General features: G+C 40.8%; 1 protein-coding gene across 5 annotated transcripts in view; it reads left to right on the top strand.

The window, feature by feature from the left end:
* SPDL1 (spindle apparatus coiled-coil protein 1) overlaps window positions 1-24,281 on the top strand; it is a 37,936-nt gene that overhangs the window by 1,859 nt on the left and 11,796 nt on the right. Inside the window, exons 1-11 of one of the 5 annotated variants that reach the window (XM_072145923.1) lie at window positions 5,191-5,250; window positions 9,127-9,300; window positions 9,380-9,556; window positions 9,716-9,910; window positions 11,755-11,904; window positions 13,437-13,535; window positions 13,862-13,972; window positions 16,047-16,187; window positions 19,006-19,109; window positions 20,982-21,169; window positions 21,798-22,152. In XM_072145923.1, coding sequence (XP_072002024.1) covers window positions 9,139-9,300; window positions 9,380-9,556; window positions 9,716-9,910; window positions 11,755-11,904; window positions 13,437-13,535; window positions 13,862-13,972; window positions 16,047-16,187; window positions 19,006-19,109; window positions 20,982-21,169; window positions 21,798-22,152 — 1,682 coding nt within the window. In that variant the 5' untranslated portion in view covers window positions 5,191-5,250; window positions 9,127-9,138. Of the gene's footprint in view, window positions 1-5,190; window positions 5,251-5,417; window positions 5,577-5,684; window positions 6,171-6,403; window positions 6,425-9,126; window positions 9,301-9,379; window positions 9,557-9,715; window positions 9,911-11,754; window positions 11,905-13,436; window positions 13,536-13,861; window positions 13,973-16,046; window positions 16,188-19,005; window positions 19,110-20,981; window positions 21,170-21,797; window positions 22,153-24,281 lie in introns of those variants that run through there. The other 4 variants (XM_072145922.1, XM_072145919.1, XM_072145921.1 and 1 more) reach the window with 4 other exon arrangements.

Below are 24,281 nucleotides of genomic sequence, written 5' to 3'. Positions count from 1 at the left end.
TGTGTGAGCTTGTCCTGGAATGCAGGGGGGAGGGCTGGAGTGCGGAGAGAGACTGCAACAAGCAGGAGGGAGATTTTAATGAGAATAATCTGCCAGAAGACAGAATTTCTTCTGGCAGAATTTAAGGTCGAAACCTGGGGCAACCAAAACTGTATACACCAGGACTGATAAAGGTTGTAGTTATATCCATGAAATGCTGTTTTTTGTTAATAACAGTGAATTAGAGAGTGTGTTATTTTGTTATCATGAGTATATTCAAGAATTTTGTCTTTTCCAGAATGTCTGCTTTATACTGGCAAGGTTTTTATGCATCCACTAATTTTTCTTGGATGTTATCGGTGCGATTTTTCACATTTTCATGAAATTCAACAAATCTTATGTTTTGAGAAACAGTTCAGCTTTGAAGTGACTTTGAGAGCCCTAAATAATAGTAAAACAACATTCAAAAATAATAAAATATCCCCATTATAGAAACTACATCCCTCAACGAATGTAAAATAACTTTCTTTACCATTCAAGTGTTTCACAGCGGCTAAAACTAAATAGAGAACAGAGAATGAAAATTACACATTCACCATGGATAAAATGCCAAAACTCACTGCAAATATCTCCTGAGTATGCCAATACCCCATTTGTGGTGGGAAACTTCTGTATGGATAAAGAACTGGGAATTCACTTGCATTGTCACATTTTACCGGCAATATCATTTAAACATCTTTTGTAATATGGACATGTGAGAGCTTGTTCTTTGAAGGATGAGATGCACTTTACAGATACCTAATTTTACGGCATCTATCACTCATTGATGAGATATTATTAACTTTTTGGGTGGAGGAAAAGAAAATCATCAATTCTTGTTTTTTTTTTTTTTTTGCATTTTTAGCTTTTTTTTGTTAACCGGATCATAAAAATATGATGTTATCTATATTCTCTGGTCACTACAATTACAGCAATACCCCATTCATGTTGTTTTTTATGGCCCAATTGAAGGAGTAAAAACAATCGCCACATTAATTTATTTATTAAAAACAGTGCAAACTGTGTGCGCCAGATTCAGGAAATGTGGTGCATGTTTTACATGAATCTCGCGCCCCCTGAACTGCTCCGGTAGAGTGAACCAATTTTTTTTTTGGTGCACCTTTAAAGAACATCATCAGTTTGACTCATGGTAGATGTCCAGCGTGGCATGCTCATTTTTCGGCATCGCTGGATTATAAAGTATGCACGACCCCTCCCCAGCTATATCGGTACCTCCTGCTCCTGGCCAGGGTGTCATCAGAGGGCAGGGGCGTGGAAAGAGTGGGGCTGTGCTCTCTCCTAGCTCCCTAGCAGGAAGAAGGAGGTACTGTTACAGCGCAGGGCGCTCATACATCAAAATCTGGTGATGCCAGGAGGTGCTCAGGTGAAGTCAACCTTCCATAGGGCTTTGCACTCTTTGTGATCCCAAAATTACTACTGTGTACAATATATGATTGAGGTCTGTCACGGCTAGGATTACCCCATGTGGGCTTGTCTCATACAGGGTTTTATAGAAGTTCTAGAGTTTTTCCCTGAGTTCTGGACCGTTTATAGTGTCCTTAGTTTGGAGACAATGGGGCAGATTTACTTACCCGGTCCGTTCGCGATCCAGCGGCGCGTTCTCTGCGCTGGATTCGGGTCCGTCCGGGATTCATGAAGGCAGTTCCTTCGCCGTCCACCAGGTGGCGCTGCTGCGCTGAAAATCATCTGAACGCACTCAACTTCACTGAGCTGGACCAAGTGAAGGTAAGCGCGTCCCAAGCGACACATTTCTTTTTTTAAATGCGGCGGTTTTTCCGAATCCGTAGGGTTTTTGCTCGGTCACGTCCCCGATTTCCGTTGCGTGCATGCCGGTGCCGATGCGCCACAATCCGATCGCGTGCGCCAAAATCCCGGGGCAATACAGGGGAAATCGGCGCAAATCGGAAATATTCGGGTAACACGTCAGGAAAACGCGAATCGGGCCCTTAGTAAATGACCCCCAATGTTTTGGACCATTTGAAGGATGGCAAGAGACTGTTCTGCTTAGGTTTTATGTGCAGATGGTTTGTTGATAAACTTGATGTATAGAAGCAGCTGGTTGTGATCTGAGACATTGATTTCCGGGGCAACTATGAAGGCACTAATATTTGTAGAGTCCATATCAGTGATGGCGTAGACTACTAAAGTCTTCCTTTGTGTGGTCATTAATATGTGAATTGTGGGTCTAGTGATTTACAACCAAAGGCTGAGGGGTTAAGGTTCTGGATGTTCCAGCTACTGATAATAAGGGACATGGTTGTCGTGTCCATTTACCTTGTAATGAGCAGTACTGTTTAGGAGAATCTATAATTGAGACTGATTGGTTTTGTACAGTCAATGGGCATTGCAAGGGTCTTAAAAGATCTGGGGCACGGGCCCTCATGCATATTTATTGAATGTTCAGTAGTGTCCATTCGTCGTGTACCCTCAAATGAGCTTCCAAAACCAACTGAAAACACAGGAGAAATCCCTACCTATTCCATTCAGTAACTGTAGGTGACGTGTCTCTGGACTATAGTTGTTCTCTATCTTCTCCATTAGGTCCTGTATCACCATGTATCCACTCCGGACACATGTCTTCCCTGTCCAGTTCACCACGCAGACATCTTATGTTCTTCATTATTTCTACATCATGGTCCCTTAACACTGTCCACCAAATACTGAAATACGACCACACAGAAAATCCCTAAATGTTCCCTAAACATGGCATAACATGTAATAATGCACTCAATACCCGAGGCCTCTTCTAATGCCCCTTCAACGTGACCCTACACTCAATAATGCCTCCTTAACGTTCCTACACTTAAAGGAAATCTACCATTTTATTTCATGCATTATGAACCAAGCATACCTTGAGAATGCTGTAGCGACACTGATGCAGAATCATATCTTGTTTAATCAATGAACTGAGTGGTTTTGTTGAAAAAACAATTATAACATTCAGGATAATGAGTCTCTGTTGCTCCTTTGCCTGGCTCAGAGCTTCTTACACTTTTCAAGAGAATGACTGACAGGCAGAAGTAATCAATCACTGAACCATCTTCCAGCTGCTGTGTATGAGAGATCCAGCTAAGGTTGATTAGTCCTGTCTGGAAAGTTCAGGAAGCTCAGTGTAATGTGTTTATGTACTGCAAGAAGCATGCAATCCAGCTTTCCTAAGGTCCTGAATGTCATAATCGTTTTTTTCAGCAAAACCACTGAACTCAGGGATAAAAACAAGATAAACTACTTATTTAGTGTAGCTTCAGCATTCTCAAGGTATGTTTGGTTTATAGTGCATGAAAACAAAAGGTAGATTTCCTTTAATGGCCGACGATTGTGGCCCCTTTCTAATCATGTGCAGTGAAAGGAGCCATCTAATTCCAACACTAAATTATACCCCCTCCGCTGAATAATTCCACTATATACTGGTTTAGTTTTAACCCCGCATGAGGTCATAAGGCTTCCTGCAGTTCATGCTGGATGTCAAGGTAGGTACCTTACAAGGTAGCTAAAAGAGGCATAAGGTTTTCCTTATCTTATTCTGGAAAACTTTGCATATTTTCTCTACAATAAATAAGCTTCATCAGTAAGTGATGTCCCCACCGACCCTAATATATAATGTCCCCAACAGCCCCTGGTAATGTCCCCCACAGCCCCCAGTATATTATGTAGCCACAGCCACCAGTATATAGTGTCCCCAAAGACCCCAGTATATTATGTCCCCCAAAGATCTCAGTTAAAGGACATCTACCTACCAGTAGTCTCACTGATGGTAGATGTGTAGCACTTACGTGCACGTTTCTTTATGCAGTAAGTGGAACTGTTTTTAGTGCATAAAGAAACGGCACACTTATAAAGTAAAAGCATTAACAAATATGTAAATTAGCTGGAGGAGATAATAATATAATAATAATAATCTTTATTTATATAGCACCATCAAATTCCGTAGCGCTTTACAAATCATAGGGGACATATACAACTATATTACATTACAAAGAACAAACAGTCATATGGAACAATAGGAGTGAGGGCCCTGCTCACAAGAGCTAACAGTCCATGAGGATGAGGGGGTGACACAATAGGTTGTATAATGGTCCAGCCATTCTTTATAAGGGAACAATATAAAATAATTTAATAAATAATTTAATAAATGAAAATTCTGCTGCTTGAACCAGCCATCAGCCGCCATCTTATTTACAGGGTCCTAGGTGAAAAAGACTGCAGAGAAGCCTGGAGCCTGGAATATATCTGCTGTTTGGCGAATAACACACAGGAGATAGGACATAGGATGGATTAGTAAAGGGAGAGTTGCCATTTCATGCAGTTAGCGAGTGTGATGGGCTGCCTAAAGAGATGGGTTTTAAGAGCACGCTTGAAACTTTGGAGGCTGGGTATTAGTCTGAGAGTCCGGGGAAGGGCATTCCAGAGAATTGGTGCAACTCGGGAGAAGTCCTAGAGATGTGCATGAGAGGTTTCGAATTAGGGTAGAGATTAGTCTAATGTCACTGGCAGATCGAAGAGCACGGGAAGGAGCGCATTGCGGTTTTTTAAATTTATTCTGCTCCACAATGTAATTGTACCTCCTGCACCCGTCTCGCTCCCCGTGCCCTGCTCTCTGACGTCACCAGCCAATTCCTAGATCGGCGGGCGGGAGCAGGAGCTACAATTACATTGCAGCTCTGTTTCGCCACACAAGTCTATAGGCTGTAAAATATCCTCAGATGGCGATGTATTTCCTCCTTCTACTGCCTGTTTAGTGCTCCTCACCCCTCCCCTCTCCATTAATAGACACACCACTGCAGCACAAATCTGCCCGCATATAGTAGATGTCCAATACTGTGCTTGGCTCAGTGGTTGTACCGTGTACCGGGTGCTATAGACCTCAATGGGGCTGTGATCTGAATGCATATTGTGCAACCAGATCATGGGCCAGATTACTGCCATGTGAACGAGGCTTTATAAAAAAAAACGGCAATAAAACGTGGTACATACAGGTGACACAAATTCTTTCAAAGGGATGAAAAATGTGTAATTGTAACACCCGGATCAAAAATACAGACAAGGGACAGCAGATGAATATGTGCAGCGTGACCGTGCGCATTTCCCATGGACATCAGTAGGGGGCGCTGCGTACACTGCCGCCGATGCCGTTCAACAACGACGGCCAATCGTTCGTGTGCATGAGGCCTAAGGAACAGATGTGTAGCCCCCGACACGCGGGATCGTGAAGTATGTGTGGCAGGTGTATAGGTTTCTTATAGGGGTTTAGTAGTAGGTGAGGCTGAGGAGATCCCCGGGCTGACACTTTGCTGTAGCAGCCGCTCCGGGAGCCTTGTACGTGATGTACGGGTGTCAGTCGGTAGTAACGGCCGGCACACGCTACACACCGTCCTGATACAAGCCGCTGACAGCTGCAGCCACGCCCTTATCACTAGTGAGCCAATCAGGCTCTGCTCTGCGCAGTGGCCGTCTTCTCTCGCGAGATTGTGCCGAGCAGAAGCCCGATTCAAACTGAGCAGCAATAACGTGCGGGCGGAGGAGCGAGCGGCGGAGCGGTATGTGTTCTGTACACACTGGGGGCTGTGTGCCTGGTGCGGTTTTTTACGTGAAGACCATGACGGGCAGGTTTTATCACAGAGACATTATGAGGGGCGGCCAGCGAGGACATGGCACAGGCTGCTGCCTGCCTGCTCCCATTAGCTGTGCAGGGCGTTCATGTGTATTACACGCAGAGGGTCACAGGGCGGAGGTCTCGTAGCTGGGGGATTCCCTGTAATGTGTATCTATAGCAGACCAGCTCACATAATAACAGCAGGCGGTGTCCTGGCTGCATTTTATTGGAAGATTTTGTGCAGTTTTTTTCAGTGTTGTGTCCGAATGTTTTCCTTCTGTCCAGTGTTATTGTCCGAGTGTGATCCGTATTGTCCAGGTTTTCACTGGTCTGAGCTGCTTCCTTCTTCATAGAAAATTACAAAAGGATTGGACTCAAGTCCCAGAACACAAAGCTGATGACCTGTGTCCTGCCATGAGTCTTTTATAGCAAACGCCTATATTCTATGTTATATTTCTGTGCGGACACATGTTCTCTCTGTGTTTGCGTGGGTTTCTTCCGGGTCCTCCGGTTTCCTCCCATGCTCCAAAACATACTGGTAGGTGATTAGATTGTGACCCCCATTGGGGACAGGAACTGATTTGGCAAGCTCTGTGCAGCGCTGCGTAATCGGTGTGCACCATATAAATAAAGGATTTATTATTATTGTATTATTATTATTATCCTATACGTATAGCTGTGCTGCTGGCACTGTGGCTTCATGTTCCTGTCAATCTATTTTAGGTTCATCTCCGTTTCTGTGACGGGCAGTATCTTCCTTTATCATATATAACTATGATGAATGTCCCCAAGGTAATGCTTGCTCTGTTGAATATGACACATGCGGTGTCCCTGCTCCAGCATATGATGAAATCTGCGCCCCTCTAGCGTTGGTGGATAAATCAAGAGGCTTAATCCTCCAAATGTATCCCGCGGGCCGGCAGACCATGTCTCCTTTGCGTGTCGCTGGCATAAAGGGGATAATAATGACAATGTCATGCAGCTCTCAAGGCAGTGCGATTATTTCAGGGCTCCTACAGCAGTTTTGTGGGGTAGAACCCCTGATAAATGTCTCCCAAGGTTATTGTTTGCTTTCTCATGGCATTTTATCCCTCTGTTGTAAGGATACGTGAGGAGGATCCGTAGAATAGAGGGCAACAGTGTATCCCACTATACAGTGGGATATGTCGTCCGTTTCAGCTTCTCCCCTGTGAAAATCGGCAGCAGGTAGTGATTTTCTGATGTTCCAGGTATCTCCCTAGTGATGAAGGAAACGAGGGAAACGCCCACAGCGGATACTCAGTGGAGGCCAGGGATGGATGCTGTACTGTTTTGTCTGTCCTCCTTAGTCTCTAATGGCTTCTGCTTTTTCCAGCTGTGCTGCGATTTTTCTTTGTGTTTCCTGCTGGATGTGACATATACGGAGGCTGTGTTCACACTTTGCTTTTTTTTGTTGTTGTGTTTTTGACTCTATGCAGCCGAAGACCAATTTGCAAATGCGTTTCATTATCCTAATCCACTTAAAGCAATTGTCTTCTCCCCCCTTGAAAAAATGCATTAAAAGTTGGGACGCAAATGTTAAAACATTTAGATGTTCATGTGCTTTTCAAAAAAGCAAAACAAAAGCATAACGCAGATTTAAATGGAATCTTTACCAACGCGTTGAAAAACACAATTTATGAACGCTGCCTTGACAGAGGCATGGTGGCTTCCTATATTGTTTTTCTGATGTAGTTTTTGAAGCTACTAGCAGGTGTGTATCAAAAAATTTTTTTTTACGCCACTTGTGGTTTGGACATCAAAAACTGCATCTGAAAAACTGAACACAGAGGCAAAAAGCACACTAGTACAGTATATGTCTATGGACACATTCAGCTTTCCTGGCGTACATGCTGATCGTGTCCAAAAAGCATAATTTGGACACAGCTTTACAATAACTTTTGTGGAAAATCTCAGTCAAATTCCGTGATGCAATTCAAGGTCAAATTTACACAAACGCATGCCCGCCGGGCCATAGCTGGACGGGCGTACGTCCAGCACGATGGAGAGGAGGATGGGTGACCCATAGAAATGGGTTTCTTTTCCATGTCTTATCTTTTTCTCATGTACAGAGCGGTACATTACTCCGTTCCGTCTGACGTCGTCGTTTATATAATGTCTGCATCGGAATAAATATGTTTATATTTTGTTATAGAATATCTTCTAGGAAAAAATGGGAAGTCTAGTAAATGGTATAGAAGATGGCATAAAAACTAATATATATATTTGAGTGTCACTGTCCGGTATTATGACTGCCATATTGTAGAACAGATGGTAAGTTAGCACTTTAAACTGGATTTTACCATGTTAAGAGATTACCAGGTAATCTCATGTAATGGTCCTAGCAAACAGGAGCATTTCGTATTAGTAAGTTTCCTAAGTAGGTCATTCCTTGCCCTGATTTTCACGTATTACTGGTGATAATTTTAAGGTGGAGTAAAAATCCAATGCACATGTTACTAAATGGTCATGTAGGACAATATGTAATGAAAATTCTAATCTTCTGTAGTCACAGCAGGACCACTCTTTTATGGTTCAATAAACTTTATTGCTAGCGAGCAAGAAGCCTACAAGTCAGGCACATGTTCGGGTCGCAGAGGACCACTCTTTTAGATATAATTGGGGAGATGTATTAAAGAAGACCAGTCAGGTCGATTATGGACCTCTGGTTTAGGGTCCAAAATGTAACTTTTTGAGGTTTTTAAATGGAAGAAAAATAAATAAACTTAAATACTTTCCTTTATGCAAGTCCAGCGAAGCACATTGGTCTTGCATCAGGAGATACATGGTGGCGCCTTATCTAGCTATGAGGGAAGTGAAGCGGGAAAACATGCAGGCATCGAAGTGAGTGTTAAAATGCTTAAAAATTATATAGGGCAATTTTGGACACTAAACCACCGGTCCATTAGTGTCCCAAATTGCTATAACAGGTTCCCTTTAATGTGTCAGTCTTTAGACCAGTGCAGAGTAGAACTACACAGTTCTCTGCAGCGCCAGTTTTATTACGGTGTCTGATAAATAGGGTGTAGTATAAAACTGGGGAGTCGTACTTTGCACTTCCTATTAGTTGGTGTACATTGCTGCACCACAATACTGAATTTCCTATCACATTCACTATGTTCGATGAGGCCATGGCCCTTTTTTGGAAAATTTGGGAAATCAACCCTGAATTTAAGGGTCCTTCTAGACTGGTAGTTTAGTGTTACCCACCCAAACTGCCCTTCCCTAAAGGTTTTTTTATGGATCTGTAGATATTTTTCATCTCCAATACGTGGTTCCCATACAGATCACCCGTTTCAGGGTATGGAAACTGTATTGACAGAAGCAAAATTTTTAGGTTTTATTGCCAGGGTCTGGGCAACTGACTGATCCTTACTGGTGGGAACCAGAAAACCTCATCATGAAAACATTGTTTAAGTTGTATTTGTATTTAATTATGTTAGAAATAATTATGAATATTACTTTTATTTTATTAGGGATCTGACACAATGGACCAATCAGATGTTATCTTAAAACTGCGGCGTCAGTTAAAGGAGGCAGAAGAGGAGAGGGATCGGGCCGCGCAGTACGGGCTTCAACTGCTGGAAAGTCAAAGTGATCTTCAAAATCAATTGGAGGAGCAGCGGAATGAAATGACTGTCACTATTGAGGTACATAATGAAGAAAACCTGCATGTAACATGTACATGAACCAAGTGTTGTGTTTTATTCTTTAAATCTTGATTTGCAGAACTTGGAACAAGAAAAGTATTCATTACAGCGTGAGGTGGAACTGAAAAATCGGATGCTTGAGAGCGTTTCTTCAGAATGTGACAATATAAAGCATCAGCAGAAGGCTGGTCTGGAACAGCTACAGGAACAACTAGACAGGAACCACAATCGGGAAATGAGCGAACTCAAAGATAAGGTATTTTATCACTTTGTTACTGTTTTTTAGTCTGGCCCAAAGATAACAATAAAACAAACTATAGTAGTAATAGCAATGATATGTGAGTTTTTGGCTTAACACCCCAGTGACCCGCAGTATATGTGTTCACCTTTTCATTATGATCTCTGTTGTACCCAGATGGAGAAGCTAAAGGCTGAACTAGATGAAGCAAGATTAAGTGAAAAACAACTAAAACACAAACTTGACCATCAGACTGAGCTGCTAGCTAACAAATCTGAGGAGCTGCGTGTGATATCGGAGCGAGCTCATGAGACTATGTCTTCAGAAATGATCACCCTCCAGCTTGAAATCAATGAACTGGAAAGTGCAAAGGTGAGTGATTTCTGGAGTTCATTTGTTTTGTCTAAGAACCCTTTTTTTTTTTTTTTTAAATAATTGTGTCTAGGTCCGCTATTGTACTATGATCTACATTATATAATCACACTGCATATATACACACTGATCAGTCCTAGTATTTAACGATTTGTCATCTGGTCGTCTTGTTAAAATTACATCTGTCAACGGGTAAGATAAATTAGGAACAAAAGGCAAATGCAAAGATGTGAGCGACTTTAAGTACCTTCACATGTAGCAGAATAACTGCAGTATTTACCCCAGTAGTAATAGTCAATAGCCGTTTTGCAAGCATTGGAAAGCCGTGAGCAATGAAATATATCACTGGGTGCTCTTTTCCATATTTAGCTGGATCAGTTGTCAGAGGCACAGCTCTGTTTATAAAGGACATTGTGCTGCTGTTAGTCTTGCACATTATATGCCACAAACTGACATCTGCTAATTATTTGGAATAAGTGTGAGTTCCCATCAATGCTTGTTACTCATCTATATAGCTCTCCTGTCTCTTTCGCCAAACCTGTGCTCTTCGATCTGCCAGTTATCTTCGATTATTCTATTTCTTCTCCCTCACGTCTCCAGGACTTCTCCTGAGCTGCACCAACTCTTAGGAATGCTGAACCCTAGTCTATTAGACTAATACTGAACCTACAAGACGTTACACTTGTTTTAAACCCATCTCCTAAGGCAGGCCTATCACATTCCCTAACCACATTTAATTTCAATTCTCTTTTTACTAACCCATTCTGTGACCTACTATCTGGAAAAAACCAGGTACCAAGCTCCAGGCTTCTTTGCAGTCCCATTGACCTTGCACTTTGTATATAAGATGGTAGCTGCATTTTTATTTATGTCTATTCTAATAAATGAGTTTAAATGGGATTTATACTCTGCGCTCCACGTGGGTTTGAGGGTATGGGGGTTGTAGGGTTCCAAGTGAACTAGCAACCATATATATAACTTAAGCAGAAACAAACCCTTTTACAAAGGTAAATAATATGAGTAAAAGCGGCTGCAGAGCCTGGTATTCAGGAGCTAGCTCCTGATAATAATCATAGAAAAAACGGGTGCGGTTTTACCAGATATGGTTCTGCGCTGCTGGTCGAGTTAAACTGAATTTCAAAGTTCATATATAATATTATACATAATCAAATGCATATCAGTACATAAAAAACAGATTTTTGTCAAACATTTATTGCATTTGTTAGGTACAGGTCAGCAAATTAGGGACAAAATAATATTCTGAAAGTACGTAAGAATGATGTGTCAATACCTCATATTTTGGACCTGAAGAAGGGGAAATCCTCCCTATTTTGCTGACCTGTACCTAACAAATGCACTGATCAATAAATGTTTGACAAAAATCTGTTTTTTATGTACTGATCTGCATTTGATTATGTATAATATTATATATGAACTTTGAAATTCAGTTTAACTAGACCAGCAGCGCAGAACCATATCTGGTAAAACCGCACCCGTTTTTTCTGGTATTCTAATAAATGGCTGGACCATTATACAAGCTCTTATACCGCTTGTGTCACCCCCTGTGTCAACCTCTTGTGTCAATCTATTGTCATAGATTGTAAGGTGTTGTGTGCAGGGCACTCACTCCTTTTCTTTTATATGACAATGTAATTACTCTGTAATGTGTTATTTTATTTGTACATGTTCCCCATAAACTGTAAAATGATACAGAATATAATGGCGCTATATATATATAAAGATTATTATTGTGCCCTAGACTAGGCCTTTACTGAGATCACCAGCACTTTTTAAAAGTGCTCCAAGGAAGAACCACATGTTCATGTATTATTGTTCTCTTATAGGCACAGTTAGAAGAAGACATGAATGAATTACAGTATCGCCAACAGCAGCTAGTTCTGACTAATGGAAACCAAAGCCGCCAACTTGAACGTCTTCAGTCTGAAAAGGAAGAAAGAGAAAAAGAGGCTGTTAGTTATTTCAATGCTTTGGAGGTATTTTTTAATTTTATTTTATTATTAAAGTTAACCTTGAAAATGTATTGGTGGCTATTAAATGATCTTGTCCACTGCTAGTCTGGAGAAGACATGTGCTTTTGACAGCTGTCAGGCAAGATGATGTCATTATGAGGATACTGTGTACCAGCACGTACAATCCCAGATATACAGTATACAGCAGCAAGCGCGGGCTTTCTTTGTCTGTCTTCCCTATCTCTCCATTGTGCCCGTGATGTGTCTGTGATAGAAATGTACTATCTCCTGATAAGAATCGAAGGCAGAAGGAAAGGTCTGCAGAGCACAGGCTCATGGCTTTACAGCTTTATAGCCTTTGTCACTCGCATTCTGCTTTTCTGCCCTTTTTCCTTCAGGCACTTGATGGAAAGAGCTGGGTATTTGCTCCCTCTGTGTCACTCATTCTACCTGTTCATGAACAAGGGGAGGCAAGAGCTGTACATCCCTCAAGAAATGTGTATTACCCTGTAGCTTTAATGTCACTTTTACAGCCGTATTTATAAGCTTAACAGGATGAAAAGGTAGTTCTCTGGTTAATCCAATCCACTTAGGTGATTCCCATTGACATGAAAGGTATTATTTTAGACACTACAGCACTTAGAGAACAGCAACCTTTCTCTATATGCAAGGGGTAACATCTTTTTATTATGTGAAACTTTTTTTTTTTTTTTTTTAGCTCAAACCACATTGGTGCATAACATGTAATTTCAATATTTATTTTGTAGGGCAATTGATAAATCAACCAAATAAGCTTCACAATCTGCATCCAGCAGAGCCAGGTGTATAGTTACTAACTATAGAACCCTGCGCACACTATGGGCCATCCTGTAGATCTCTGTAGGGACCATAAAACAAATTAAAGCTCCCTCAGACATTGTAAGGAGCCATAGGGGGACATTTATCAGAAGTGTCTGTAAAACTATTCTGGTGGCTCGTCAAAACCCATCATAGATCAGATTTAATTTTATAAACTGCTGTGGGAGAATGAAAGCTGAGGTTCGATTGGGCAACTAGAAAATACACGTGTGTGTGTCTGTGTCCTAAAAGTCTTATTTTTTGTGTGCTGATTAAGGCCCCTTGCACATGTGCGAATAGGGGGAAGTTACTATTACTGCACAATTTGACTGCATCACGGCCTCCATAGTTGTGTATGGCATCGGGTAATAGTACGGAAAGCACATGGAGCTGGACGGCTGCGCTGAAAAACATGGGTCGTGTCCTGTATTTTGCTGTTTTCACAGCGCAGCCACTAAGCGTTGAATGGAGAGGGGGGGGGTGAGGAGAACTTGCCCCGCCTCTCTCCTGCACGTGACTGTATGCTCACCCAGGTGGGCATAGGTTTATGTGCAAGGGGCCTAATAGGTACGTATTCAATAAAATTATGTATTGGTAATTGGCAAATGTTCAGCCAACATTTTCGTTGTCACCACATTGTTGTCACTCTTAAGTAAACCACATATGCAGTTAAAATATTTTCTTAATGCCATTCTTGTATCTTGTGGAACCAAATCTAGAAAGCACGTGAAGCAAACCAGGACTTACAGATTCAGCTGGACAGTGCGTTACAGAAGGCACAGGACCCCAACAGTAAAGGCAATTCCTTGTTTGCGGAGGTATGTATTGTCAGCCGTGGCCAATAAATAGTGTCACTGGCAATCCTTTGTATTTACTCTATTTGTATCTAGAATCTACTACAATACAAGTATAAAGAACAGCAAAGATTGCATTTATCTTAGTTAATTACGTTATATATGTACTTTTTTTTCCTGTCATCTCTGTATGGTCATTACAGCAGGATTTTTGCTTTATGGCAGCTGAAATTACTGGAAACCAGTTGTCTCGGCATCTTTTATAGTGTCCAGGCAGTGATGTAGTATCGCTTCCTCCCCTGAGACAATTAGACTATGTCAGTCATGGCCATGTTTACGGCATCTTTCAGGTGGAAGACCGAAGAGCAGAAATGGAGCGTCAGCTGATAAGTATGAAGGTCCAGTACCAGTCTCTGCAGAAGCAACATGCATTTTCCAGACAACAAATGCACCGAATGAAGGTATGGCTGCAACATGAATGCTGTAACCAAACCTGCCCCTGCTCACTTCTCTTTTCCAGGTTTCCATGTATAGATCTGGAGAACTGCTGAGCATCCTTGGGAAATCGCTGTAGTTATAGAATGGTTTTGCTGTTCCTTTCCTACAAATGCATTTTGTTGGGGATCACATATCCTGCTTAAATATTGTCCGGCTGTACAGCTCATGTACAGATTTTGGAATTGATTGAGATTGAGCCCTCTGATCACCGTTATCAATTAAGAGTATATATCTAAAAATATAAGGATAAATATCTTTACGACATAAAGCTAATATAAAAATGACATAATCAAGGAGCTGATTATTTGTTTAAAGACCAGTAAATGTATAGGCCTTCGGGTAAGTCTTTCATGTGAATGCTATAGTTGATGTGGCATTTAGAATTTCTACTTCCCATTTTAAATGTGCCCTTAATGTTTCACATGACCTATCTGGATTGCTGGAGACAATTACTCTGCATCCTATCAATATTCAGCACAGAACTTTGACACAAATCAGTGTATTCCTATCATTTCATCTTGTCAGGTCTTTCATGCAAAATGGGAGCTACATCTTACAGAAGTAAGGCAAATAACTGTGTGTAGGACTCAGTCCTGTGGTCCATCTTTTTAGGCCCAACAGTCATAATATAGACTGCCCAAGCAGTAAACTTTTCCAGCACCAGCAGTCTGGTCCTACACAGGGCTGTACATGGCCCCGTGCAATAGCCCATAGAAAAGACTCTGGACAGCTGTGTGAGGCTGACCTAAGTCGGAGAATTTTCCTTTTTTCGACTGCATACTAAGGAGGATGGTCTTGTCAGGAGCATTTTTTCCATGTAGTAGTACATGTCATCATGTTGTTCACCGGTAGTCAGCTACACAAGATAGATTGACATCCTGTCTACACGGGAGGGCGAGCTCTGGTCTCTCGATTAGGAAACAGATCTTGACATCTGATCGTGGGGCTCCGTTGAGTCGTGCTGGATGTCTCCTAGCATAGTCTATGGAGCATGTACACCTCAGTTTACCAATAAGTCACAGGATGTTATAATTCTTTTTCTTTTATTTCACTGGCTCAGCCACTTCAAATGATTCCAGCAAATTCCATCAACAAACCAATAAATGAACTTGAAATTAACAAATATTTCTTTGTACAAGTATATATTTATTTAGTCAGAAATGGTGGGATATCAGTTCTTTACCTCAGTCACACATCTGTATTTTTCAGCTGATATCTCTAGCAATGTTTGCTGTAACCTTTGGTTCACTTTACTTCAGTCTTGTCTGACTTTTACCTCATAATTGTCCTGTATCTCAAGTTGGCTTCACTGACTGACTCCTCCTTTACTCTCCTCTCATCTTTCATTTTAAGAGATTTCTTCACTAATTTATTTTTTATTCTTTTCTAGTAGAGGAAACTCTTCTTGCAGGCCTGTAGGCCTTGTTCTTATTTTCCTCTCCAACTTTTACCTCGGGACCATCGTCTTTCCCTTCTCTCTCACCATCTCTCTGATTCCCCTCTATTTCTCAATTCTCTTCTACTTTATCAGTTATTACAGATGGAGAAGTAAGGAGCGTGACCTAACGAGAATGGCCGCTCTCCTATCTGAACTAGTTGTGATACAATCCACTAAACCGTATACAAAGATGAACAAAATCTACACACGGGTACACAGGCTATAAACACATGCAAAGTACAAACCGTTCAGATTAGAAAAAGCATTACTTTGTAAAAAGACGACCAACTCCTTGGAAGCGCATCAAGGCTATACATACTAAGGATACATTCACACAGCCATTGTGGGAAGGTATACGTCCCCATAGACGGCTATGGAGACCCGTCGGCGGTACGTTGCCTCACACGTGTGGTACTGTACTGTACCATACACTGAGAAAAGCTAAAGCATGCTCCATCTTTCCCGGTTTGTTAGGCCAGGCAGTGCTATTTCTTATGGTCCTCTCCAGCGCATGCTCCTAATGCAGCCTTTGAGGTATTTCGCAAGTGCTAAATTTCTAATATGAAATATTTTAATATTACATTAATTTACATTTCCAGGTGCAAATAGCAACTCTCTTGCAACTAAAAGGTTCGCAGACTGACCCTGAACAGCTGGAAAGGTTGCAGTCTATGATCGCACAAAAGAACAATGAAGTGGAGAAGCTGCTAGTAAAAGTGCGCCAGCTTGAGAAATGTCAGGTATGGGAAATCCTTATCTCACTGTTTATTTGACTTATTTATAATAGATGACCATATTTAAAAGAACTCTATAAACCCAGAATAATTTTCACAATTAATTTCTTTCATTTATTTTCATGTTTTTTTTTTTTGTTTGTTTTTTTAAAGATCAGTTATAACCTCATACCAATATTAAAGGGTTTTTTATTAAAAATAGTTCTTAAATTTGAATCCCCTACTGATGTTTGCACAATAAAGTTATTTTTTAACCCCTTAGTTTACAATTTTACTGCTGCTATGGCTCCTGGTCAGTGTAAAATTCCAGCGTGTGGGTGGGGACTCTCTAAGCAGACACCTTTATGATCCCTCCTAGTGCTGTGAGATGCTGTATGCCGACAAAGTGTTTAGGTTATCGGGGTACAGGTTTACCTACACTTTTATTTAGCTTCTGAACATTCTACTAGCATCTGTCACAGAGAAAAAGAGAGATGAGAAAGATCAGAAATTAGAGATGCTAAGATTCATGATATGTATATTACACACAATGGGGGTCATTTACTAAGGGCCCGATTCGCGTTTTCCCGACGTGTTACCCGAATATTTCCGATTTGCGCCGCTTGTACATGAATTGCCCCGGGTTTTTGGCGCACGCGATCGGATTGTGGCGCATCGGGGCCGGCATGCGCGCGACAGAAATTGGGGGGGCGTGGCCGAACGAAAACCCGACGTATTCGGAAAAACCGCCGCATTTAAAAACCGGAAATGTGTCGCTTGGGGAGCGCTCACCTTCACCTTCTATGGGATGGTGCATTCCGGGGCGTTAAGATTATTTTCGGCGCTGCAGCGCCACCTGGTGGACGGCGGAGGAACTACCATCTTAAATCCCAGCCGGACCCGAATCCTGTGCAGAGAACGCGCCGCTGGATCGCGAATGGGCCGGGTAAGTAAATGTGCCCCAATGACACACTTCAGCTCTGCTACATCTAAGGTATAACACACACACAGTGCTTCCCCTTATTTTATCTGTACTTGCTGCTGCTTGTCTTGTAATGGATAGGGAAGTGGCTTGAGGCAGAGAGGAGAAGCTATTCATGAGAAGAACCTGCCATGCCCGACCATAATCAGAATCTTATCTTTGTACGAATACCCTTTTAATATTGACCAACTTGTGTTTGCACATACCAATGTACAGTCTTGAATTGCAGAGTTGCTTATTTCCATATCGTTCCCTTCAGTTCATATATTTACAAAAGTTAAAAATGAATCCTACCAATATAAATGAGGACAGTGCACATGGTGGAAATACCTCTCAGTACATGGCATAGCATAGCATAAATGCCAAAACACATATTTCGTAGTTTATATTTTTTACCATAATTTTATCCAAGTAGAGCCTGAAACCAGATCACCTGGTTACTGATGACCTATACAGCCTTTTAAGAGAAACTCTATGTAACATAAAACATAATTAAAATATTTAATGTTTAAAAAGCTAACATATAGGTAATGCTCTGAAGCATCTATGTTCTCTGTTGGAAATGCTTTTCATTTCACATTTTATTTCTCTTTCATCTTTTTGTGGTGGTAAAGGTCAGTGTATCAGTGTTCACTAGAGCTCTTCTGTGCTGTAGCTTCACAGGCTGTTTCACTGTGCAGGAGAATGTGTCCCCCCCCCCCTCCCTATAGCACGGAAGTGCTCTGGTAACAACCCACCACAGTGCTCTGGCTCATTTGCTTAATTTTAGAAGGAACGAGTCCATGGATAATAAATATAAGATGATTACCACAGTCATGGACTTGGTTCTGTGGGTAGGTGTCCCTGGTTTATCATGATTTTGTTAGTGGATGACCATTAAATATAACATTTTACATGTATGTAAAAGTTAATACAAGGATTTGTGTTCCTGGGACAGAACGGAGGATACTGAGCCTTTACAGTTCAAGGTGCAATTTATCACTGGAACATTTTTGCACTGTCGAAATTACAAAGTTTTCGTAGTGGCTTACAAAGGATTTGTTTGGTCTTGGTGGAAAGACATTTTTTTGATTGTCTTCCTTGTAGAACACCGAATATGGTGCTATTGGTGTTAATGCGGTATTTTAGAGATCTGTATTGCTTACAGGGGTCAGTAGGCATTGGGTGTCTGTTATTAAAGGGAACCTGTCACCAGGGACCTCATTTTCACTAAAGACGGGTTGCAGAAGCCCATCACACCTGCAGTGTAAATCTGCCTTTTCTAAGTCCAGGGTCTGGACTTTGGCTTGGATGCATTTCAAAAAACATGTGCCTTGTCTGTGTTACACACTCCTCAGAGCTTGGCCCCCACCTTTGTGCTCCTGTACAGCTCCTTCTCAGATATCATAGCCTGTTCAGCCAGACATCAGTGGGGGAGGGACAAGCTGTACAGGAGCACAAAGATGGAGGCAGCCTGCAGCTCGGACATGTCACATGTTGTTTGTTTGAAATGCATCCAAACCAAAGTCCAGCCAGTTTGACTACCCCAGGATTTTGTCAGGATGCAAAAGTAAGTTAAAGCACACAATTATATTGTAATGCAAATGCTTAGAAAAGGCAGAGAGGCATTATTGCACTGCAGGTGTCATGGGCTTTTACAATCTGTCTGTAGTGAAAATGAGGTTCCATTTAACAAAGTGTTTGGGTCACTTGGGTTTCCAAGTATAAAACTGTTGAAGGTCTTCTATTGTAGTTGGACATTGTGACCTATGCATTTCCCAACCCTTTTGTTAAAATACAAACAACAAAGTTCCAAACATTAAAATACCACAAACTTAAAACTGAAGACTAGAGAACTTATCTTAATGTTTTCATCTTTGTTAGCAAAACTATGAAAATGGTCCATCAAAGATGAATACTGATCCTTTGGTACAAGGGGATGAGGTCTATTATGTGGATTTACTGAAAATGAAACTGGAGAATTCAAGGTTTGTAAGATTTGTAATTAAAGGTTGTGTAGATTTTATTACTTTTTTTTATACATTTCTACTGGTGTAGACTTTGACTAGACAGTCTTCACATGCACCAGCTATATCACAATAACTGATGTTGGACAATAAAGCTAGCACTAGGGTTGCACCGTGTATTGAAACCTTGGTACTTTTAACATTGGAGCGGTTTAACATTGGATTTCGGACATTTTCTGTACTGAATCCATTCAACAGACTCCTATTCAAAGGGAATACATTGAATAGATGTGTGGGGGGCAGCAACCACATCATAAGGGAAATATAAGGGAGATATGGAGATGCAGATCCACTAGACCAGTGATGGCGAACCTTTTAGAGACCGAGTGCCCAAACTATAACCAAAATCCACTTATTTACTGTGAAGCAGTAACTTATTGCTACCTGTTCTTCAACATCATCCAATTGTATTGGCTCTCCTAAGGCCACCAATACAGTTGAAAGAAAGTGGGCAAATTCAGACCATCATTGTAGCTTCTCTCCAGGAAGAATGGTGGGTCCAGCAGGATGACCTCCAAAGACAATGCAGTTTAGTCAACACCTTCTTACTTCTCCTGCAGTGAAGTGTTGCTTTAAAATAGCGCTTAGAGCAGCATCTCTTAAGTTGCTCGGGACAGCAGGAAGATTTGATGGATGTGGTCCTGTTTGGTGAAGTTGGGGTGATGGCCTGAGTGCCCACAGAAAGGGCTCTGAGTGCCACCTCCGGCACCCGTGCCATAGGTTTGCCACCACTGCACTAGACTATGGACTTACCGGTTGCCAGTGATCTGACATTACCAGGACAAGCATTACCATACATATAATAAACTGTAATAAAATGACAAAACCTCTGCTCTCAAAATGCTGGTTACTGATCAAATGTGTTTCAATGGAAAGGCATTTGCGATCGGGCTGAGCCCCCAGAAGTTTGTATTGAGTTTCTAAATGCAATAACTGCATTCTAAACATTTTGAATTTAGATAATATTTTCAAGAAAGGAGAAAAAAGTATATCCGTATTGAGCGTTACTTCTCAAGATCTTATTGCAATCAAAATCTGGTATTGGTGCAACCCTAGCCGATACATGTTTAGACTGTGTAGTTGGAGTTTACCCCCACAGTCATAGGAAAACTACCATCAGAATTGTACCTGATAAACCAGCATCACACAGATCCAGTATGTGGGCCCATTTATCGGATCTTTTTTTTTTCCCCAACAACAAACTTTTAAACATTTGAAAATTATGGAGAAATGCTTCAGGGATGTCACCAGAACCCCGCCAGACTCTGGCTTCACATGCTATTACACGTCCAACACACCCACCACTGATTCTGTGCAGCCCCCTCCTGCCATGCTCCACATCCCCTTGTAACATTTGTACCTGGGCTGTAGCTATCTCTCTGGCGGCTTCCGATGACTTCCCACAGCCACAAAGCACTTCCCTCTCATTTGCGCACTTTGTTCTTTTCCGGGAAAAGGAGTCCATAAAAAAGAAATATTATCACACCTTGTAAGGAGATGTGGAGTGACGTTCTCTCTATTAAAAAAAAATAGGGCAACATTTGGCATTATGTAAGTATAGTCCTTATAAGCCTCAATGCTGTCAATAGAGCATTACATCCTGTAATGTTATAGACAAATGTTGCAAAATTGATTTTTATAGGGCATATAATAGGCAAATCAGTACATGGATCTCTTTTCATTTGTATAATGGCTTTAGTTGTTATGGAGGACATGATGGATCCATTATATATCATTACTCTTTTTTTGTACCTCTCACTGTTTGTGCACTTGGCTTAATGGTTATGCGTAGGTCCTATTTGTATAGTTGTTACCTCTCTCCTTTCTGTACAGTAAGGAGATGGAGAAGATAAAAGATGAGTTATCTCTCCAGCGAATGAAGGCTCTAGCAGAAAGCCAGCGCGTCCTGGAGCTGGAGCGGAAGCTTTTTACTACTGATAGACATCTTAAACTCTCCCAGAGCGAAAACATGAAGCTACGCGTCAGCCTGGATGAACTCAAAATGAAATATGAGCCTGATGGTAAGAGGGAAGTAATACTCTATCTGATTACACAGATGAATAAGATTCTGCACGTACCAAATCCCCACATGGATTTTTGTAGGTTAAATGTAGTAGTCTGTATAGCCAGATCAGTGTCTTGTGTTCTTGTGTGGCCTTTAGCAAAAAATGGTGAAACTGAAAATAACTTAATACACAATATATACATAATATTACTTGATTCTTGTTTCACTATGTTTTAAATGTTTATTGTACTTAAAGCAAACCTTTCAAAAATCTATCCTAAAAATTATATTTGTTTTAATACACTCTCAAAGAAAATGTCTCTGAAATTATGGGGTTACTCCTCTACCTCCGCACCTAAAACTGATAAATTAAGAAAAAAAAAATGAGAAAAGATGGACTATAAGCTCTGGGAGCAAATAGATGACTTGCTACCCATAGGAGTACATACCCATATATACTACAGTATGTGCAATGATACAGTGTTTTTGTTAGAATTGTCTGTTTTGTATTTTACTAGTTGATCAAAAAAATCTGAAACTTTTTGTGTGATCAGTTTTGGGTTTGTCTACTATGTAAACCTTTGATCCTCCGGATTGACGTTGTGTGTTTTTTTTTTTTTTTTTTTTTTTTTATATATTTTTAGAAATTATTAAATTACGAACTCAGAGACGTAGACGAGAACAGCTTCCACTTGACTGTCCTGCTGAAGAGGTAGCTGCTGGTAAAGATCTCCCTGTCACTGCTATTGAATCTTTAACCAGCAGTCATCTGGAAGAAAAAGAAAATGTAGTCTTACTGTCCGAAGAAAACCCCAGCTCTACTGAAGAGAAGACTGCACCCTCAGCCGAACCGGATACGCCCATTGTTCCCATGAGTGAGGAGAAACCCAGCAGTACTCACCCTGTGAAAGAGCGGAAGAGAGTAAGGATAGCGGAGGATATAAATGACACCCAGACATTAAGTAAAAAGGACTGCACCATAAGGTCTACATCCCCCAGGTCAGTGTCCGCTCCAGTTCTTGAGCAGAGCGTTCAGGAAAGACCTAGGTCTTTTTTCTGTCGCCTTGTGAACTACGCTGTCCGTATTTTTCTGTTTTTCTTCAGCTTTGCATGGTGTCTCTTTCCTCTTTCTCGGCTTCCTCGACTTAAATTTTTCAGTCCTTTCAAAAAATCATAATCAGTGTTTTTTTCTTTTTTTTTAAATGATTATTTTACCCTTTTTTAAATGTGACTTGTAATTTATTTAATGTATGCACTAGTGTATGTATGTTCAGCACTGGAATTTCAGTATTACTAATACCTCTTCAGGCTTTTACTTCCTTGTAAGATGCACTAACTTTAATAAGCTTGTTTTATATATGCACTTTTTTTCTCTTATTCAAGTATTATATGTTTGTTAATGTCAAGAGATTTACTCTGGTGAGCACAAAGTGTAACTAGAATACGCTGGCTTGTGTGTGTTTACTACATGAAAGAGAGCAGTATCTCTTTATCACCGCTTCCCCCCTCTGCTGGTTGCACTTCCTACGGCTAGACCTCCACTACAGCTTGTTTACTATCGATGCAGTGGTTGGATAGGATGTTCCAGGGTAATGAGAGCGCCAATAACTCGTAGTGAGGAAGGTTGCTTTAAAATCGTATGGTATTTATTCCAGAAGGCTTTAAAAAGGCTTTAAAAAGACGCGTTTCGAGCCCGGACCGGGCTCTTCATCAGTTAAAATAAAGCTTGGTATACAGAGAGCTCATGGGTTTAAATAGTAATTTTTGGCGCGAGTTTCCAGCATTAGTGTGACGTCAAGGTAAACAAAAACATATAGTAAAACATATAGTAGAAGTAGGTCCATTCATAAAATTCATAAAGTGACTGTAGCATAGTCTAAATAAACGATTAAATACATAGATAATTGAATGACAGCCGTTTAGAGACAATTAGAAGAAAAATGGTTAATAAATTCATTGAGTATAAAATATAATTATAAATATAGATATTTGGTTATATAAAAACATAAATATAATCTCACATGCTGAGGGTTTATGTTTTTTAAAATTGATGGATAGTGTTACCGTTTTAGGGATATGTATCGGATCTGTAGCAGGATGGAAAGAATGTGGCCTGGTATAGCGGAGATCGAGTATATGACGATTTGGAAGCTACGGAAGCCGCTATAGGTCAGAATTCTCAGAGGGCGAAGGTGGGAGCATCGCCCTGTTAGGGGAGGGTAAGGACGAAAATGCATCTGGTGGCAAGTAGTAGGGAGTGTTGTTTTAGGTGAGTATGGTTTCTGTAATTTCATTTAAACCGGCCGGTTTGAGTGTATTTAATCGATATATCCAATATATTTCTTTCTTTTTCAGTTGTTCGAATCTATTATTCGCTTCAATATTTATGTGATCAATAGGGGTGATTGTGATGGTGCCCTCGCCCTTGTGTTTAAGGGCACAATGTCTTGATAGGCCGTGTTTAAGGATTTTATGTTTGATATTATAACGGTGTTGATTGATCCTGCAATGTAGGGGTTGGGTTGTTCGCCCTACATACTGCATGCTGCATTGGCATTCAATAAGGTATATGACATACCTGCTGCCGCAGTTTAATTGGTGATTGATTTTGAATGTTTCTTTTGTGCTATAGGATTGAAAAGTATCTCCTGTTTTTATTATGTTACAACATAGGCAGAGTGGTTTATTACATTTGGATATTCCTTTCAGGTTGGTCGCTCTGGTTGCAGAAAGTTTATATTGTTTGGGGATACTTGGAGCTAGAAGATTTTTAATTGTGGGTGCTCTTCTGTAGATACATGAAACATTGCTTGGCACGATTTTCTTTAGTATGGGGTCAGATTTGATGATTTTCCAGTGGTTCTGTAGGATTTTTAGGATGTTTGGGCTGTCTTTGCTAAAGGTAGTGACAAATGCTAAATCGTGATTGGATGCTGTTTTATTTTTATCTTCATCCCTATTTCTAGGTTGTAAGCTCTCAGTTTGGTTATATTGACTAGCTTTTTTTATTGCATCTTTGACAATTTTCTTGGGGTAATGTTTTTCCTTAAATCTTTTTTCTAATATCTGACATTGCTGGTTGTATGTATGTGTGCTGGTGCAGTTCCTTCTGAGACGTCTAAACTGGC

Source organism: Engystomops pustulosus, chromosome 4 (genome assembly GCF_040894005.1).
Source record: "Engystomops pustulosus chromosome 4, aEngPut4.maternal, whole genome shotgun sequence".
Lineage (NCBI taxonomy): Eukaryota > Metazoa > Chordata > Amphibia > Anura > Leptodactylidae > Engystomops > Engystomops pustulosus.
Note: the sequence above shows the minus strand (reverse complement) of the source record. Positions and strands in the feature narration are given on the sequence as shown.